The 21,221-nt window shown below is 38.0% G+C and overlaps 1 protein-coding gene across 3 annotated transcripts in view; it reads right to left on the reverse strand.

The window, feature by feature from the left end:
- The window catches only part of DNA2 (DNA replication helicase/nuclease 2), a 38,740-nt gene that overhangs the window by 9,228 nt on the left and 8,291 nt on the right, over window positions 1-21,221 (reverse strand). For all 3 annotated transcript variants that reach the window (XM_059882589.1, NM_001192802.2, XM_010820611.4), the window contains 9 exon segments: window positions 19,360-19,491; window positions 12,132-12,351; window positions 8,936-9,053; window positions 7,541-7,700; window positions 5,943-6,137; window positions 4,213-4,443; window positions 777-893; window positions 586-695; window positions 186-295 (listed from right to left, as the gene is read on the reverse strand). In XM_059882589.1, the coding sequence (XP_059738572.1) occupies window positions 186-295; window positions 586-695; window positions 777-893; window positions 4,213-4,443; window positions 5,943-6,137; window positions 7,541-7,700; window positions 8,936-9,053; window positions 12,132-12,351; window positions 19,360-19,491 (1,393 nt within the window).

Here is a 21,221-nt window from a genome sequence, read left to right on the forward strand (position 1 = left end):
GTATGGTAATGTATGGTAATAGTTATAATAGTTTAGTTTTTCTATTTCTCATGTCATTCTTAGTTTGAAACAAAGACATTTTGATTTGAAATTCAGCCCTTTTGACATCCGGTATTACGTTCTCTGAACTGAAGAGAAATGGATTTAAATACCCAGTTTCTAAGCAAAAGAGTAGTAATTCTTACAAGAGTACATATTGTAGTTGTTTTTCCTGTTCCCGGCATGCCCACGATGAGGGTGTAGTCTTTTGAAAGAAGTACCTTTTTCATGGCTTGCCTCTGAGGCTTATTCAAACCTACATTTAAATTTAAAAATAATAGGAATAAGAGTGTTGAATTTTCAATGAGCAACTTAACTATAAGAAAAGCAGCCTGTGTTCTAGTCTGTTCTTCAATAGTCTTCTCAAAGTAAGGAAATATCATGGTGATATTAAAAGTCACATGTAAACTACTTCTAAAGCGATGCTGTCTAAAAACCATAATTAGAAGCTTAATAAATTATTAAGATACTGGACTATAATATAGATTACATTATAAATAGAACCAAGAAAAATTAATGGACACAGGCATGTTGATTATAACATACCTTTCAGAATGCAGGCAACTGTGTCCTTTGCCTCATGTGGAAGAACAGAACTGAGGTAGGATATAAACTGTGGTTCACGAAAGTCAATAATTAAATCTCGAAGTTTTTGGCTGAAAAGCAAAAAAAAAGTGCTTTTTATAATATTCCTCAGGAAAATGGAGTGATATTCAGATTCATTTATTGTTACAAACCTGGCACGAGTATTTTCCATCAGTTTAGAAAGATTTCCTAATGGGGTATCTATATCACAATTTTTTTCTTCCTGGTCCAATCTGAACAAAGTTGATTCTGGGAGTCCTGACAAGTTCCTGAAACAGCAAAACATATGTATGTGAATATTTTTCATTTAACATAGTCAGTGGGTCGGTATAAGAAATGCGTTGCTGTCTGATGATACAGAAGATAAGAATTTTCCTGCCACTGCAAGGGACATGGGTTTGATCCCTGGTCTGGGAAGATTCCACATATTGCAGAACAAATAAGCCCATGCGCCACAACTACTGAGACTGTGCTCTCGAGTTCACTTGTAGAGCCCGGGAGCTCCAACTACTGAGCCCGAATGCCGCAACTACTGAAGCCTTTGCACCTAGAACCCGTGCCCCGAAACAAGAGAAGCCACCACAGTGAGAAGCCCACACAGTGCAACTAGGGAGTAGCCCCACTCTCCACAACCAGACAAAGTCCACGCACAGCAATGAAGACCCCAGTGCAACCAAAAATAAAAAGAAGTAAAAAGTAAATGGGCCAGAATAACTATGAAAATGGCTACCAGCCCCTAATACATACTTGCCAACCAAAGGCAGGCTAAGGCCCTGGACTGGTGAGCAAACAGAATAGGGGAAGGCAAAAGGCAGTGGCTGGGACTCTGAGCTCCCACCGTAGGGGGCTCAGGTTCAATCCCTGGTTGGAGAACTAGATCCTACATGCCACAACTAGGACTTCATATGCCACAAGTAAAACTTTCGCTTGCTGCATCTAAGACCTGGAGCAGCCAAATAAATAAATAATAATAATAAAAAAGGCAGTTAATAATCCAAAACCTGCAACATCTGCTGACAACTCACTTGGCCTTCCTTGAACTTCAACCTGGGCTCACCACCCCCAGCAGGATCCTGAGCATATGGCCCCTGCCTCCTCAGGCCTGGAGTACATGTCTCTTTCCCAAAGGCTTCTCCCACTCCTCTGTCAGGCTAACCTGTGATGTTCCCGAGGTCCCTTCCATGGTCCTCTGTACCGTTCTTTCTTGTCATTTCCCCACTGGTCCCATGCCTCCATCTGAATCCCAAATCTACATCACCAGGCCTGACCTAACATTCCTCTCCTACCCCATTTCTCATCCAAGCTTCAGCTTTGAATGTCCAGCAAGCAGCAAGATTTTTCCACTGAGCTAAAACTCAGGCAGTCAAAGTTTGCAAAACTGAACAACTCTTTATCCCTGCTGAAGCCTTATCCTCTTCTTGTGGACCTGACCTTAGGTAATGGCTCTTGTATCTACATGACTGTCTTGATCCTTCCCTCTCCCACCCTGCAGATCCAATCAGGATCTCAGTGTCAGACAATTTTACTTTCCAAATACTTCTCAAAGGCATTCGACCTTCTCCATCAAAACTACCTTGCCCTCAATCACCTCAAGCCTCGGCCACTATAGCAGGCACCTGGTTCCTCTGCTTTCAGTGTTGCCGCCTCTGATTAACTCTATTCTCCACAGTGCATTCACAGAGAAAATGCAAATCTGATTATCATTCTTTTGTTCACTTAACAGGGTATATAAACCCTTCTATGACCTGACCTCTCCAATAACTCCTTTATCTTTTACATTCCAGAAAGTAATTACTACCTACACTTTGCAGAACCCCCCACCTCACACCATCAGGCCTTCCCACACCCCGTCCCCTGTGTCTGGTATACTCGTCCCACACTGCTTCACAGGGCTAACATTCCCCCACAGGATGAACATCTAGAACCCCTTTTCACTCGCCTTCCCCGAGCCTCCTAAAACTGGGTTAAATGCCTCTCCTGTTTCCCATTAATTCAAACACTTTTCCTATTAGACTGAAATATATATTTATTTGTTATCCACAAGACTATAAATTCTTCAAGAGTTTGCAAAGTATCTAACACATATTAGGTACTAAATAAATACCTCACAGGACTGACTGAAGGGACTCCTAAGAAACAGCAGAAATATCACGGCTTATACTCCAATATCATGAAACCCGGGCTAGGGCTGGTTACTGCTTAACCAGGATTACTCATTACTGGAGAGCAAGCCTGGATATTTCCACTGCAGTTACTCTCTGGATCCCAATTACTGATCTCCATCCACTGAGAAATGTGACGCATGCCTGCACTTAAATGCAAGGAAGGCTGGGGGTCCAGGAAGAGGAGAATATGGATATTAACGAACATAGATATTAGCTTCTATCACAAATTTTCATACCAACTATTCTACTATTTACTTAATACTTTTCTTTAAATTAATTTACTTTGTTTTAATTTATACTTTATATCACAACTATAAATGGAAAAAAGCAATTTGAACAAAATGGTGAGCACCCAGAGGGCTGAGGAGGAGAAATAAGCGTTACAGCCAACACAGGACATCTGTCCCGCCTGCTACACATGTGGTTGTGAGAATTATTTAGATAAGATTACATCCCATATGGGGCTCCCCAGGTGGCTCAGTGGTAAAGAATCCACCTGCCAATGCAGGAGATGCAGGAGATGTGAGTTCAGTCCCTGGGCTGAGAAGCTACCCTGGAGAAGGAAATGGCAACCTACTTCAGAATTCTTACATGGAAAATCCCATGGACAGAGAAGCCTGGCGGGCTATAGTCCCTGGGGTCACAAAGAGTCGGACACAACTTAGCAACTGAGCACACACCCACACACACATGTCCACATTACTACTAGGGAACATAATGTACTAAACAAAACTTCAGCAGTTGGATAACTGCTAAATGCCAATGAACTATATAGGCTTCCCAGGTGGCACTAGTGGTAAAAAACCTGCCTGCCAAAGTAGGAGACATAAGAGACTCAGGTTCAATCGATGGGTTAGGAAGATCCCCTGGAGGAGGGCATGGCAACCCACCCCAGTATTCTTGCCTGAAGAATCATCATGATTAGAGGGGCCTGGCATGCTACATCTAGAGGGTTGCAAAGAGTCGGACACGACTGAAGTGACTAAGCACGCACACACTGAACTGCATGTTTAAAATGGTTAATGGTTAATTTTATGATATGTGAATTTTATCTAAATTTTTTTTTAAAGGCATGAAGCACTGGTACAAGCTACTATATGAAGATGAACCTCAGAAATAGTATGTTAAGTAAAAAAAGCCAGTCACAAAAGACCACTTAAGTGTATGAATCAGAAAAGGCAAATCTATAAATATAGAAAGGGAACTGGTGGTTGCCAGGGGTTGGGGGAGTGACTACAGGGTACAGGGAGTCTTCCAGGGGCAATGAAAATGCTCTAAAATGGATTTTGGTGCTAACTGCATAGCTGGGTGAATATACTAAGCACCATTGAATTGTATACTTTAAATGTATGAACTGTATGGTATATGTTTACTTATCAATAAAGCTTTACCCTCCCCACCCAAAAAGGGAACATTTCATCACCTGTCTAATGAACAGGTTACTGTTGTTGAGTTAATCTCCTTCACGTATCCCCTAGACAAGGCAAACAATGTTCTCTCTTCTCCACTTAAAATAATTCTGTCACCTGCCATTAGATTTGTGATAGGTATGGCTCCATTTTTACGCTGGAAATTATGTAAATACTGTCCATCACAAACTGTTTTTACATGTTCTATTCTAATCAGGCTCCCAATGCAGCTGCCACTCTCTTCCCTATGAAAGAGAAAGAAAAAGAGAAATTAATTTTAAAATACACTCGCAGAGGACTTCCCTGGTGGTGCAATGGCAAAGACTTCAAGCTCCCAATGCAGGGGACCTGGGTTTGATCCCTGGTCAGGGCACTAGACTCCACATGCCGCAACGAAAGATTCCTCATGCCACAATGAAGTCGGAAGGTCTCATGTGCTGCCAAATAAATAAATAAATACTATTTAAAAAATAATAATCTCTCGGGACTCCCCTGGTGGTCCAGTGGTTAATACTCACACTCCCGCTGCGATGAGTATGGGTTTGATCCTTGGTTAGGGAACTAAGACCTCACAAGCCGCGTGGCAAGGCAAAAAACAAAACAAAAACCTCTCATCACCAGATCTCTAAGCAGGTGCTAGAGAGCTCCCCTCTTTTTTTGAGGGGGGAAGAATCCCCCTCACTGTACCCACAGGGAGGATTTCTGAACAACATGCTTATCAGCACTTTGATTCTTGACTGACACCCCCACCTCCTGTTCTGACACATGTTAACACTACAGAAGACAAATCATAATAATCTAACTCTGAACCTGAAGTGAAGGAAGCAGTAACATCAGTTCAGTTCAGTCGCTCAATCGTGTCTGACTCTTTGCAACCCCATGAATCGCAGCATGCCAGGCCTCCCTGTCCATCACCAAGTATTTACTAGAGAATTTATAATTATTCTTACTAAAACAATGGCAAGCACACTGACAATTCCACTGTGTCTCAGAAGTCAGCATTAAGCGTTTACAGTCTCTCGGGCACTGCTATAATACTACACTGCAGAAGTCTGCTGGCGCACACATTTGACATATTTACTATACTTATGTAGTCTATTGAAAATGACTTCAACTTTCTTCACTTGTGATGGCACGTTGTGTTAAAGTCTAGTATTAAAGAAATAACGTTCTTAGGTCTCAAGCCACATTATTATCAAGATTCACTCTGAAAAGAAAAGAATGGGTCAAAAACAACTAAGTATTACTGAAGAAAAATACTATGCAAAATGCACAAAATTATAACTTTATAACTAACTTGTAAAAAAAAAAAAAGACCTCACAAAATACAATATTGACATGCTTTAGAGAATTTGAATCTCTATGAAAACTTACTAAAAAACTTTTAAAATACTGTAGTATTTAAAATATTCAGTAAAACTTCATTAATTTCTACTGTGTCAATATGCTAAAATTCACCTTATGATATACTCAAGTTTTTCACTCTTTTCATTGATGAAAAAGGATGTAACTTTACTAATAATTTTTAAAATAAGATTTCTTGAGGTATATTTAATCTACTAAAAATAACAATGGTTTTCTTCTTAGAAAAAAATTCATTGACAGCCATCTGGAGTTGGCATGAATATATGAAACTTCATGCCTTTAACATGGTCCTTAACCTGTATTTGTTATGAATCACAAATCTCATCCCACTGGCTAATCCACATTACTTAAGTTTTACTGTATTAAATGGACCACTTACATTTCTGAAGCAGGCATTAACCATATATGTTGGTAATTTCTTTTATTATCCTTTGATTGAGACTCCAGGGTTAACATTAGACACCAAAGGCTAAAATACTCTAAGTGTATAGGCTTGAGATGCTGGGTTTCTTCTTTTATTTTGGGCCACATGCTGGTCGGGACTGAACTGTCTTCCATCTGTTGTTCAACCGCCCTAAAGATAAAGCTCCAAGTCAGAGATGCATATAAAACATTTCACTGGCTATGAAATGAGATATTTCTAAAATAAGTACACATATGTGACAATCATCATACTTTACAACCACAGCACCCAGTTTTTTAAAAAAAGTCATTTCAGGGGCAAATATGCTATAGGATAGCATAGAAAACATGGAGAGTAAAACAAGGTGTCAAAAAAATGTGCCTGTATTATAGTCCCAAATTTCCCAAGTTCGTGGTTTTTGCCATTAAGAGATCTTTTGATCCAATACAGTTGACTCTTGAACAACATGAATTGAACTCTATGGATCCACTTACACATGGATTTTTTTCAATAGTAAATAGCACTACACGATCCAAGATTGGCTGAATACAAGAATGTGGACAAACCTTGTATTCAATCCTGGCTCACCACGCAGTTGTATGTGGAGAGCCAGCTATGAGATATACTCAGATTTTCGACTGCAGAGAGGACTGGCGCCCCCAACTCCAGCATTGTTTAAGGGTCAACCGTACTTTTAAAAGTCCTTTATATGAATTTTCAGGCTGAATTAGAAGTTTGGTTCTGATTTGATCTTGTTTCCTAGTCTGAATTTGCATCTAACCACTTTCTTGCGTCCTCCAAGACTCTCACTGGCCTATGATAGTATGTACGTGTGTTAGTCACTTAATTGTGTCCAACTGTTTGTGACCTCATGGACTTGCAGCCCGCCAGGTTCCTCTGTCTCTGGGATTCTCCAGGTAAGAACACTGGAGTGGGTAGCCATTCCCTTCTCCAGGGGATCTTCCTGACCCAGGGTTCAAACCTGGGTCTCCTGCACTGCAGACAGATTCTTTACCATCTGAGCCACCAGGGAAGCTCAATGAAGGTATAAATACATATAACTGCTCATAAGACAGCTAATAAACTTGCCATATGTAGAAAAATATACAAGTATAAACAAGACAATCTACTGGATTATATCAAGACAGATCTACTGGATTATATTGTCTAAAAAAATCAATTTCCCAGTTTTGAACTACAAAAGGTTTGAAATTAAAATATCAACTAAAAAATGGAAGATTTCTTGAAATAACATTTAAGAAAAGTTACAATGCCTATACTACATCTTTAACTATATCCTATAAGTTCTACAATTATTTCATTTCCTCAGAAACTGTATGCCGCAAGATTAAAATATCCACTTTTGGAAAAAGTTTTAAAAGCATTCTATTTTTCTCCAAAGAAATAGGCTTGTTATGTAATATGAACTAACTATGCTTTTTTCTCTTTCCTATTCCCTTCGTTTTAAATAACCAAAATGAAGTCATCAATGCCAGACCAGCCAAAAATGTTAAATCATTCTGAGTTGAGTGCTTACTTAACTGGAATTAATACTTTCAGAAGACAGTGTTTACCTGCTATAGAGAGCACAGTTGCCCATCTGTGAACAGTATTTACAGGTTTGCTGTTCCTCAATTATTTGTGGCAAAGGAGCAAGCTCTGTCTTCTCTCCAGTAGATTTGTTAATACGGTGAAACAAGGAGAATGCCATCTGATTTCTCAGCCTTAATAATTCTGTGGGGGGAAAAAATGGATGGGTGTTTTCTAAGAATTAATTAAAATTTATTATATATCTTTTCCATTACATGTAAGCAAAACTTTCAGATTCAAAAACATAAAAAGGAAGGAGCAACATTCATGTATCCCACTACACCAGAATAATAACCACTGTTAACATTTTAGTATATTTCTTTCAATTCTGGTTCACTTGATTAAGTTTTTAACGTTTTTAAACAACCTAGGGAAAATACAGCTATCTAGAGTATCTCATTAGGTGCCTTTGGTGCATTAGGTATCTTTGGCCACCTAATGGGAAGAGCTGACTCATTTGAAAAGACCCTGATGCTGGGAAAGATTGAGGGCAGGAGGAGAAGGGGACGACAGAGGATAAGATGGTTGGATGGCATCACCGACTCAATGGACATGGGTTTGGGTGGACTCCAGGAGGAGTTGGTGATGGACAGGGAGGCCTGGTGTGCTGCGGTTCACGGGGTCGCAAAGAGTGAGACACGACTGAATGACTGAACTGAACTGAGTGTCTCAAATATAAGATAGGAAGTTTAAAATAAAGTTTTGTATAGGAAGGTTTTTTAAATTTTATTTTATTAAGGGATAATTGATTCATACTGTTGGGATAATTGATTCATAATGTTGTGCTAATTTCCACTGTACAGCAAAATGATTCAGTTATACATATATATTTTTTTTCATACTCTTTTCCATTATGGTTTATCACAGGATATCAAATATAGTTCCCTGTGCTATTCAATAGGACCTTATTGTTTATCCATCGTATACATAACAGTTTGCATCTGCTAATCCCAAACTAAATGTCCATTGACAGAGGAATGGATAAAGATGTGGTACATATAAACAACAAAATACTACTCAGCCATAAAAAAGAATTAAATAATGCCATTTGCAGCAACATGGACCCAGAGATTATCATACTAAGTGAAGTAAGTCAGAAAGACAAATACCATATGATATCACTTATATGTGGAATCTAAAATATGACACAAAAAAAACTTATATAATAAAAAAGTTAATAATGTTTTCAATTATATAGTACACTGTCAAAATTCTTTTTTTTTTGAAAAGTACCACAACTTATAAATTACAAAATGTTTTAGGCCTAGCAAGCACAGTGATTGATTGTCAGGTATAAATGTGTGTCAGCAAAAGTTAAAGGGAAAAAACAATGAAAAAACAAAACCCTGAGAAATAAAATTGAAAGAAAACAGCTTAACCTCTTTTATCAAGATGTTTGGCAGGCACAGGGTACATCTGGCCAGTCTTTAGGTAGAGGAGCAGGCCGGCCTCTGGGTCAGCCCTCCTCTCTTGGCTTAGCAGTGTATACAGAACAAGCTGTGAAAACAAAGTACATTTTGTCAAGTAAAACTTTAATATTTTTCTATATTTCCATATATGTTTTACAGTCAATATATATTAAAAATTTTTTTTTGGCCCTACCTCATGACCGTAGGATCCTAGTTCCCCCATCAGGGATCAAACTCAGGCCCTGGGCAGTGAAACCACAGAGTCCCACCCACTGGACCACCAGGGAATTCTGAATACATATTATAATTTCAAAATCAAAAGGTCAATTAAATTATTTCCATTTTGAAAATAACACGATCTGAATTCAGTACAGGTAATACAATAAATTCAATGCCAACTATTTAATTTCCACAAAACAAACGTAGTATATATTTCTCACTTTACAGACAAAAATAAATATTTAGAATTTTTCTTAGATAGTAAATGTTTAGGTTTCCAATAAACGTATGAGAGAAATTAAGAGATGTTTTACATTTTGAAGTTAACAGTCATTAGACACTATTTTCCCTGTTTAAAATAAGTAAGTGAATTAAACACTATAAAATGCATATTATTTATGTCATAGTAACTGTGATAACCAAACGAGACTAACTCTACAGAGTTTACTGCTTTTTCCAGAACAGAAGGTGGCATTAAGTGCATTAGGTTTATGTGGCGCTCTTCAGAGAAACCATCTAAGACAAGTTAGATGTAGTTCTTTAGTTCATGAAAACACATTAGCAGTAACATTTAAACCTATGTAACATGCTTTGGGAGGCCTTCTTACAGGCACTCTGCTTGTGTTGCCTGTTACAGCACGTGCTGTGCTTAGGTGCTCAGTTGTATCCCCATGGACTATAGCCCACCATGGACTTTGTGACCACATGGACTATAGCCCATCAGGCTCCTCTTTTCAGGGGATTCTCCAGGCAAGAATACTGGAGTGGCTTGCCATGCCCTCTTCCAGGGGATCCTCCCAACCCACGGATTGAACGCAGGTTTCCAGTAGATGAATTCTTTACCATCCGAGTCACTAGGGAAGCCCAAGAATATGGTATAGGTATCCAAAGATACAGCATAGGTAACCAAATAAAATTTTTAAAAATTAAAATGAACTCATAAATGACAAGGTTTATGAGTCTTGGGGCTGTGGACCAAGAGAGTCAATCCAAATTAATGGTCCTTCCATGTTAATTTTTCCCTACACAGGAACCGAGGCAGAAGGAAGAGGACTCTGCTTCTGGGATTTATTAAAAGGGAAAAATATCTGAATGACATTCCCTTCATATAATGATAAAAGGAAGCGGGAATGAAATTTTACAACATTATTATAGTTCAATTATATCACAGGTTTAATTCAACTATTTCACAAGTTAAATAGGTTTTTGTGAGCTGGTTTAGACATCACAGCTCCATATAATATTTTTCCTTTAGAAAATACGTTTCAAATGCCAAATTTCTAACTTAGAAATGAATTTTTAGAATATAATCCCACTTAAAAAATAAAAATCCTCCTTAAATGAAGTTAGTCTATAACATAAGCTTTTTCTGCATTACCAAAGTGGAGAAAGTCAAACCCCATAAGATGAGAAATCTATCTTTCCTCACCCACAATACCTATATATATATCAATGATTTACAATAATTCTCTGTCTGCTTGCTTCTTACACCCTGAATATGCAATATACACACCAGTATATTTATTTGAGCCTTGTTCAAATCAATTTTCTCATTTTAAAAATACAACAAATACAACTATATTCTTAGAAGTTCTTCCTGCAACTTCTCATCTTGCAAAGATAAAAGTTCCAACTAAACAGAATTAAATACAATAATATTGTTTGTCTTGAAGGCACTTTAATTTAGAGCAGTGGCCTTAGAAAAAAGGTCTTTGAATCTAGACCACTTTAGACACTGAAATGCCTTTATATTTCTCTTCTGTTAGCATTCAAAAGTGAGTTCAATCAAACATGTCCTTAAACAAGTGAAAACTTTCAGCCTCTATTATATATAGAACACATTTCTTCAAATCTTTGACTTCCAAAACAACTTTTCTTGTATCATGACATGATTTTCCTTTCTCAAGAGGGCTTTAATCTAACCAAGTCTTTGTTCATAATTTCAGCTATATCTGTTTTACTAAAGTGAAATATTTGAGTCTTCTAATAGGGGAAATTTAATTTTTCTACCTTTGGTATTTGTTACATAAGTAAGAATGACAAGAAAGACTTAATAAGAGAAAAATCTCTTTAATCCCTGATTATACAATTCAGTAGGCTCTTAGTTCCCCAACCATGTATTGAACTCAAGGCCCCAGCATTGAAGTGTGGGTCTTAACACTGGATCACCAGGGAAGCTTCTATCTGCTTATTTAAAAGTGTCTGCTGCTGCTGCTGCTAAGTCGCTTCAGTCATGTTCGACTCTGTGCGACCCCATAAACAGCAGCCCACCAGGCTCCCCCGTCCCTGGGATTCTCCAGGCAAGAACACTGGAGTGGGTTGCCATTTCCTCTCCAATGCATGAAAGTGAAAAGTGAAAGTGAAGTCGCTCAGTCGTGTCCAACTCTTAGCAACCCCATGGACTGCAGGCTACCAGGCTCTTCCGTCCATGAGATTTTCTAGGCAAGAGTACTGAAGGCAGGTGCCATCTAGGACATACCATAGACTGCTAATGTGGAGGTTGGCAGAGGGATCAGAAATAATTAGAAAAAAACACATAACTTTATGTTAATTATTTTGATTTGTTAACTCACTATAATTAATACAATATTTCAGGCAATTGTGAAGGCCAACAGAAGATTGTTATATTTACCAAAGAGAAGATGATTTTTAAAAAACGTGAATTTAACATAATGGTAAGATTCAGTTAGTTCTATATTTCATTTAAATAAAAATCAGTTTAATCAGATTAAAAGTCAAAAATGAAAGAATTTACACTGCTGTTTCCTAAAGAGTATCCTATGTAGATGTTACATGAAAATAATAACTCTGTGGTAAATTACATTTAGGAAACACTGGGTTAAATTAAAAATTACCTGAACTAAATCAAAATATATAAAGCAGACTACTTTTTAAACATTTAAAAAATTTAAACATATTACATATTCAGACAATTTTCTTATTATACCTGACTACGGTGTTCAATAGAATTTGATTCTTTGCCAGTTTTAAGTTCCAATGGCATTATCTTATATTTCGTTTTACATCCTCGATGTATTTTCACACCAACTGTAACATCGATTTTGCCCTTCAATCCAAACCTAGGGGACCAAATGCTTTCTTCAATATCCAGCGAGTTTGTAACTTCAATATTACATGTTGAATTACTGTTACTACCATCACTTGGCCTTAAAAAAAAAAAAAAAAAACAGAAAAAAATTTAAATAGAAACATTTAATTAAAATATTTTATTTAAAAAATAATAATAAAATATTTTATTTAATTTAATTAGAACACTTTGCTCATTTCTTTTATGCTAGCATTGACTCTCTACTGCACACAGGGAATGTGAGGATGGGAACGAGTCTATAGAGCTTTATGGCAGTGATTCCCAAAGCATGCTTCCTGAATGAGTAGCATCGGCATCACCCAGGGAATCTGTCATAAATGCAAATTTTCAGGCTCCATTCCAGACCAACTTGTTCAGAAATTGTATAGGTGAGACCCAGCAATTTAACAAACTCCAAGTGATTCTGATGCACAGTCAAGTTTGAATCCTACAGTGTCTAACTCATATAATTTATATATTCTTAATATTTATCATCTGTCCATTCAGTTCATTCCTATGACAATCTTCCTAATTCAGGGCTTTATTTCCTCAGGTCAATATTATTGCAAAAAGCTCACTACTTAGATTGCTGGAGCCACTATGACAATTTGTATATTTTGATATACAATTATTACACAGATTAATATATAATGGCTTGCATGCGGTTGTACCCTAGGTAACAACAGACCTATGTCTTCATGTAATACTCCATTAAACTGAATAAGGATGAGCTGTTTTTCCTATTATCTATGCAATCTGGGGCTTGATCATCCAACACATCATCCCTACCCCACTATCCCCATGACAATCCTTGGAGAAGCTTGGGTGCTCCTATACTCATTATATCCTTTACTTAATCATTAAATGAATACACCTCTGCCACTATCAATATTTAAAACTAATATCCAATTTTTTTTAGTATTACAAAAGAGGTTCTGATTTTAATATCTTAACTGTTAAATAAGGCAAGAGCACAGGAAGGAGGGAAAAAATGAATTTATGAATGTCAAAGGAATCAGAAGAGATGAAAATAACTTTTAATGCCTCCTGTACTCTTATCTAACATTTATTCATTTTCAGAGCAGGAAATGATTCTGCAGAAATAAAGCCAGATAAGAGCAATCTTTTATTAATCCTATTTTATACTCAAAGCTGTATAAAATACTAAGTCTAATGGAATTAGATTTAGTAAAAAGGACATGAGTTTGAATAAACTCTGGGAATTGGTGATGGACAGGGAGGCCTGGCATGCTGCTGTCCACGGGGTCACAAAGAGTCGGACACGACTGAGCTATTGAACTGAACTGAATACTAAACCTAATGGAAATGAAATGGATAAATGAAAAGGATAAAGTTTCTAGTAATAAAACATTTTATATCATATAAAAATCAAGATTTAAAAAGTATAAGAATTCTGCTCTCAAAATACATGATTTAGTTGACTTGTTTTACTAATTTCATAGGTGTTTTTTTATTTGCTTGCTTTTTGGTCGTCCCATGCTGCATGTGGGATCTTAGTTCCGCGTGCCAGGGGTCAAACCCATGCTGCCTGCGGTGGGAGTAAAGACTCTTAACCACTGAATCACCAGGGAAGTCCCAAGCAACTATTTCTTAATAAATCAGAAAATATTCCAAGAAAAAGAGTTCTATCTTCAATAATTTTTTACAAGCTGTTTCAGAATGCTTCAAATATAATCTCCAAGAAAACTTGTATAGTTGTGCAATCTCAGAAGAGGACAATCAACGAATTCGGGGAAGCCACAACTTTTCAGAAATTCCTTAAATATTAATCTGCTTTTTTCTCACTAGAAGTTATCTGATCATGACACACTTAAATATATGTCTCTAAAATAAAACAAACTTTATTAAATATCAAATGTCATATGCAACCCTATGGACTATAACCCACCAGGTTCCTCTGTCCATGGGATGTCCCAGGCAAGAATATTGGAGTGGGTTGTCATTTTCTTCTCCAGGAGGTCTTCCTCACCCAGGGATTGCACCCACATCTCCTGCACTGGCAGGTGGTTTCTTTACCACCTAGCCTCCTGAGAAGCCCATATATTTAATAGAAGACAGATAATGAAACTTTTAATGTTGCTATACTAAAATTTACTCCTCTAGAAAAAGAAGCAATATGGTTTTAGACTTAGATCTGTAGAACAAATGACAGTACTTTATATGTAACTACTCTCCTTTTCATCAACATAATGTTGTAAAACTCCTTTGAGAACCACCTGGCAGAGAATATAATGTCATGAAGATAAAGAAGAAAGGTTATCTCTTTAAATAGCTTTTAAGGGTCTCGTTCTCTGCTCTAAAGCCTAAAGACTTTTTTTTTTTTTAAAGACTAGCTATAAACTGCTGGGGAAATGATGCAAATTAAAGTACAGAGAAGTGCCTGCTTCATAGACAGACACATGAAACCCTATCAGAAATAACTGAAACAAAGAAGAGTCTCATACCAAGACACAGAGATCAGAATACCAAGCTGGGAATCAAGAAATTCCTTATTCTGGACTTTGCTCTACCACCGTTTTTCCCCAGAAAACCATGTCACACCACCTCACTTTCCTTACTGGAAATCTAAGGCTTAATCACAAAATCCCTTTCAGATCAAAGATGATTCGGAATCCCAAACTTTCCTAACCTTCCATGACACACTGTTTCTAAGCTACCAAATCCCTCGAGGGTCCACCCTAAGCCTCCTTTGATGAATTCTACTCTTTCCTTGTGTCCTTTTTTTTTATTACTATTATTTTTATCTGGCTTCACCGGGTCTTAGTCGTAGCACGTGGGATCTAGTTCCCTGAGGAGGGATCGAACCCAGGCCCCCTGCATTAGGAGCTCAGAGTCTTAGTCACTGGACCACCAGGGAAGTCCTCTCCCTGTGTCCTCTTACATGGTTACCTCCCACAGTTCTATGCCTCTTCTGCTGCCTTCTGCAGATTGCTGTTCTCTCTCAGAAACCCCCCTCCACTTCTACGTTTTCAACTACCACCAATACACTGAGTTCTTGGAGGGCTTTAGTCTCCCTGTAACATCTAGAATGATCTGGGGCACAGATAGAGCATGTAATACATGTTTGCTGAATGAATAAGTCAATAAGACTATAAGGAAAACGGCAGCTTATTGACACTGCAAAAATGATTAGCCAAAAGAAAAAACGTGTGAACAAAATGCTAAAATAACAGTGACAGAAAAGCTAATACCTAAAGCAACCATAAAATGGATATCCACCACAATTCTAAATCTCAAGCAAATTCAAATGCCTCAAAAACAAAGGAATGACTCTAATATGGAAGGAAAGAAAGGTAGGGAGGGAAGGTAAAACAACTAGGAAGAAATAGTGAGGAACGATGAAAAGCAAAATTAAGTTTGTAATTATTACAGAAAATCAAGAGACCAAAATGACAGAAACACTACAAAACAAAGCCACGGAACCAGGAAAAGAATGACTGTTTAATAAACTGCTGCTGCTGCTAAGTCACTTCAGTCGTGTCCGACTCTGTGCGACCCCATAGACGGCAGCCCACCAGGCTCCCCCGTCCCTGGGATTCTCCAGGCAAGAACACTGGAGTGGGTTGCCATTTCCTTCTCCAATGCATGAAAGTGAAAAGTGAAAGGGAAGTCGCTCAGTCGTGTCCAACCCTTAGCAACCCCATGGACTGCAGCCTACCAAGCTCCTCCATCCATGGGATTCTCCAGGCAAGAGTACTGGCATGGGGTGCCAGTGCCTTCTCCGTGTTTGATAAACACTTAGCAGATTATCACAATGAAGACTGATGCACCAAGAGTCACCCCCTGTGCAAGACAGGAGCAATCTGCTCCAAAGAAACAAAGAACAAAGCATTTATCAATTCATTTTTAAGAACTACAAGAGGGGCATCCCTGGTGGTTCAGTGGTAAACAATTTGCCTTGCAGTGCAAGAGACACATATTCGATCCCTGATACAGCAAGATCCCACATGCCCCGGAGTAACTAAGCCCATGTACCACAACTATTGAGCCTGTGCTCCAGTGGTTGTACTCAGCCATAAGAGAAGCCATCGCAATTTAAGGAGCCCACGCTCCACAACCAGTGAGTTGCACATGCTCTCCGCAGCAACAAAGACCCAGCACAGCCAAAAATTAAATAATAAATAAATGCTTTAAGAAAATAAAAACAAGAAACATTAACCAATTTACTCTAGCTGTTTTTTCTTTTTTTTTCAGATAAGTACCTGGTTTGTAAATTTGTGACCACATAAAAGTAAAAAATGTGATAAATACACCCAATTCAGCAAGATAAGCCTTAGTTTTTTTTTAACCACCAAGTGTTTAATTGACGTATAGTTGATTTAAAATGTGTTAGTCTCAGATATACAAACAAAGTGATATGCATTCTTTATAAAAATATGGAATGGTTTATGTGTCATCCTTGTATAAAGTAAAGTAAAGTGAAAGTCGTTCAGTCATGTCGGACTCTTTGTGACCCCATGGACTATACAGTCCATGGAATTTTCCAGGTCAGAAGAGTGGATTTGGTAGCCTTTCCCTTCTCCAGGGGATCTTCCCAACCCAGGGATCAAACCCAGGTCTCCCACATTGCTGGTGGATTCTTTACCAGCTGAGCCACAAGGGAAGCCCCATCCTTGTATAGGGGCCATGATAATCTTCTCTGTATCATTCATATTTTCCTGTATGGTACTGCCAAAATGAACACAACAACTAAGTACTTTTTAAACACATATCAAAGTTCCTATTGACAAATTGATTGTGGTGATGGTTGCACAACTCTATGAATATACTGAAAGTCACTCAACTATAAATAATTATAATTAAATATAAATAAATAAAATCCTACTAGCAGACACTGAACATTGAAACACTGCTGGTAACCTTCTAAAATGACTTAAAAAATTCTCAAAGGATTCTAGCCATATGTAAAAGGTTGTACATTTTCCAAGTACCTTGGATAAAGCAGTCCAGTTCTGAGGTTTTAATATACAGAAATAACTGTCTCCATAAGGTTCATGCCTCAACTTGTGTACTCTTATTCCCTCTCTTCTACTCAATGACACAGCTCTAAGAATAATGTTGCCCTCTATGGAATTCCTCTCATTGGCATATAATGTGCTGTATCTCCCATCTTTAAAACAAAAACAAAACTCTCTTAACCCCACATAAGCCTCTGGCTAACGTTCCATTTCTACATACCCATTTATATGACAACCTGTCAATACAGTCATCTACACTCCTTGATTCCAAATTCTCTTCTACCATTCTCTCTTGACCCCACTCTCATCATGTTTTCTCCTCTAGAATCACCATTGACTTGTCTTCCCCGCATATTCTGCACTCAGTCTATCACCTTGCACCAAAATCTATCACCTCTACCTTGAAAATCTGACTATACTCCAAGTGATACTCATCACTTCCACAAGTCTCACTCTGGTCTAAGCCACCATCATCTCTATTTTGGATTCCTTCAAGAACCTCCAAATTGGTCTCACAACCTCTGCCCTATCTTACAACACAGTCTTAAAAGAGCAACCAGACTGATCCTTTCAAAAGTAAATCAGATCAATATAGAAACTAGCAAAGCGAGGTAAAGGAACTTGCCTGAAGTTATACAGCAAAACTGTGGCAAAACTGGGATTCACAACCAGGCTCAGTCTGTCCTTTGAACCACAGAAAACTTGAGAAAACATGTTGGTCCAGAGAACTCACTGTCCCCAAGATTTCTGACTCAAAAGACAAGTTCAGATCACAAAATGTCACGATATAAAATATCCAGAATATTGAGAAAAGATGAAGAATATTGATGTAAAAGGAAGTTATGACTATTTAAAGAAAAGTAAAACAGTGCCTATTAAAAAAAAAAAAGAGAAAGAAAGAAATGATATCAAAACCCTCTGTGCAAACCCTGCAACGGCTTCCCATGGGAGCCAAATCACATCTGGCCCTGGAATCAGAATGGCAGCCAATGTCCCGCAAGGCTGCAGAGGCTCTCGGACAGCTGCTTGTCCTCTTCCACCTCACTCTGTTCCAGCCACACGGGCAGGGGTGCGTTAGCCACAGGGCTTTTGCCTGGAGGGCTCTTCATAGAAATAGCTGCACAGCTCCCTCCTTCATTTTCTCCAGGTTCCTGCTCAATATTACCTTATTAGAGGCCTTTCATGATCATTCTACGGAAATACGTTCCTTCAACTCCTTTTTCTTACCCTCCCCATTATTCTACATTATACTTATCATGATCTGGCACCTTGCTGTTCACTTGTTCAGCAATACAGAAGCACCATGAAGTCAGTAGCTTTTTTTCTATCCACTACTGCGATCCCAGTGCCTAGATCACTACTTGGCACCCATTAGGCATTTAATAAATATTTGCCAAACGGGCAAACAGTGGTAGGAAAAAAGGACTACCTATAAATTTATACCAATGCTACTTTAAATGGGAAAAGAAACCAACCAAAAGCCAAACAGTATTGAATGGCTAAACACAGTATTTAAACATAAAGTACAAATCCACGGCAATCAACATGAGACAGTCCATACATGATAGTAACACAGAGAAATACATGTGATATTAAGAAACACCCCCAAATATTTACAAACTGAAAATTTTATTTAAGAAAAAAACATACCTACATCCAAAAATTATAAATTTTATTAAAACAAAAATAGAATTTTCTATTCATTAGATTATTTTTTTTGGTCCGAGAAAGATACTCAGCACTGTAATTTATAAAGCAAGCAAACAAAAAGGCTAGTTTTCAGGACTTGATCTCTGTGTGTGTGCTCAGTCGATCAGTGGTGTATGACTCTTTGCAACCCCATGGGCTACAGCCCACCAGACTCCTCTGTCCATGGAATTTTCCAGGCAAGAATTCTGGAGTGGGTTGCCATTTCCTACTCCAGGGGATCTTCCCAACCCAGGGATCAAACCCACATCTCTTGCGTCTCCTGCATTGGCAGGCAGATTCTTTACCACTGCGCCACCTGGTAAGTTCAACTTGACCTCTAAAAAGCTTTAATTCAACATCTTGAATAAAATCCTGGACTAAACACATAAACACCATATACAGAAAAATGGGTTTCTTACAGAGAGAGCTGCATCTGAGGGAAGTCAGTTGAAGTATGTTTATGCATGAAATCTCCAGCCCATTTAGAAAATGAAGGAAGATACTCCTCTACTTCTTGTTTTATTTCATCTTGATTCAATTTCAGGCGGTACCTATCAAAATAAGAAATATTAAATATGAAAGTTTAAATATGAAAAAAGTAAACAAGGACAAAAACGTTCATATAAGCAACCCAAGCACCCATCAACGACTGAAAAAATTAATTAAATGTGATACAGTGGAATGTTATTTAGCCTTGGAAAGGAAGGAAATTCTGATACATGTTACAACATACATGAAACTTGCCATTATCCTGAATAAGCCAATAACAAAAAATACTGCATGACCACTTAACGTGAGGTACCTATACTAGTCAAATTCATAGAGACAGAAAGGATGGTGACTGCCAGGGACTGGGGGAAGTGAGGAGTTGTTCCATAGATATAAGGTTTCAGTTTGGAAAGACAAAAAAGTTCTGGATGTGGATGATGGTAACGTTTACACAACGTCAATGTACTAATAACACTGAACTCTACCCTTAAAAGTGGTTAAGACTGTGATTTGGGGGATTTCCCTGGTGGTCCAGCGGTAAGACTCTGTGCTTCCACTGCAGGGGAACTAAGATCCTGCATGCCACATGGCCAAAAGTAAAAAATAAAAGATTATGATTTTTTAATGCTACGTGTATTTTACCACATACACAAAAAGAATCCAAGTAACAGTGACATGACATCGAGTTTTATATTTGCTCCAACTCCTACCATCTCAGGTCTAATAGGGCCCAGTTACACTTCAAGGGTAAAAAAATAAACCATAATTGTTGGTCCTGAAGCCCAGCAATGGAAAGTAGAAATGTAAAAGAGGAAAAAAGGCCATAGGAACAGAAATGGAACATCAGCCTTACTAGGTCAAAGGACAATCTGTAGGACTATTAACTTCTTGGGTCAAAAGTCAGGAAAGACTAACAGAATCTAGTCTCAGTTTTTCAGGGTGCCTGCAAGGTCAAAACTGTGTCATAATAATTCTACAACATTATTTGCCTTTTTGCTCTTGTTCTCTCCTGAGTACACAGTGGAGATTTCTGAGTCCACATACACACACACAATATAGCAATATAGAGAATGCAGAAACAGATATAAGAAACCAGGTGTCTAGTATTAAGTTATAAAATTAAAACATTTGCCAAAATGTAAAACAATGTCACTTGTCTCATTACATTTTTTTCAAAAATAGTTATTTTTCATTAAACTTATTTATGTTAATGTGGAATGGGCTGTTATTATTTTAAATTAATCAATAAATATTTAAAAACTGCATCAGCTTTCATTTCTAATACAGTAATTATCTACAGATATAACCCTAGTAAACAAAAGCTCTTAGGGTCCTCAATAATATTTTAGCGTTAACAAGGTCCTGAGAGCAAAAAGTTCTGAGAATTGCTATCACCTTCCCTGATGGTTCTCCCAGCTCCATCTTTATATTTAAGCATCACAACCTTAATAACTACTCTAGAATATCAACAGCACACGTGTTTCTGTGTCAGATCACACTTAGGTTTGAATCCTAATTCTTTATTTACACTTCTTTACTAAATGTATAACTTTGAGCCAGTCACTGTTTCTCTCTTTTTTAAAATAATTTATTGATTTTTGGCTGTGCTGGATCTCTGCTGCTGTGCCAGCTTTTCTCTAGCTGCAGCAAGCAGGGGCTGCTATCCAGCTGCAGTGTGCAGGCTTCTCTTTGTGGTGGCTTCTCATGCTGCAGAGCACGGGCTCCAGGGCGCACAGGCTTCAGCAGCTGCGGCACAAGGGCTCAGGAGTTGAGCATCCCAGACTCTAGAGTG

This window comes from Bos taurus, chromosome 28, assembly GCF_002263795.3.
Source record: "Bos taurus isolate L1 Dominette 01449 registration number 42190680 breed Hereford chromosome 28, ARS-UCD2.0, whole genome shotgun sequence".
Classification (NCBI taxonomy): Eukaryota; Metazoa; Chordata; class Mammalia; order Artiodactyla; family Bovidae; genus Bos; species Bos taurus.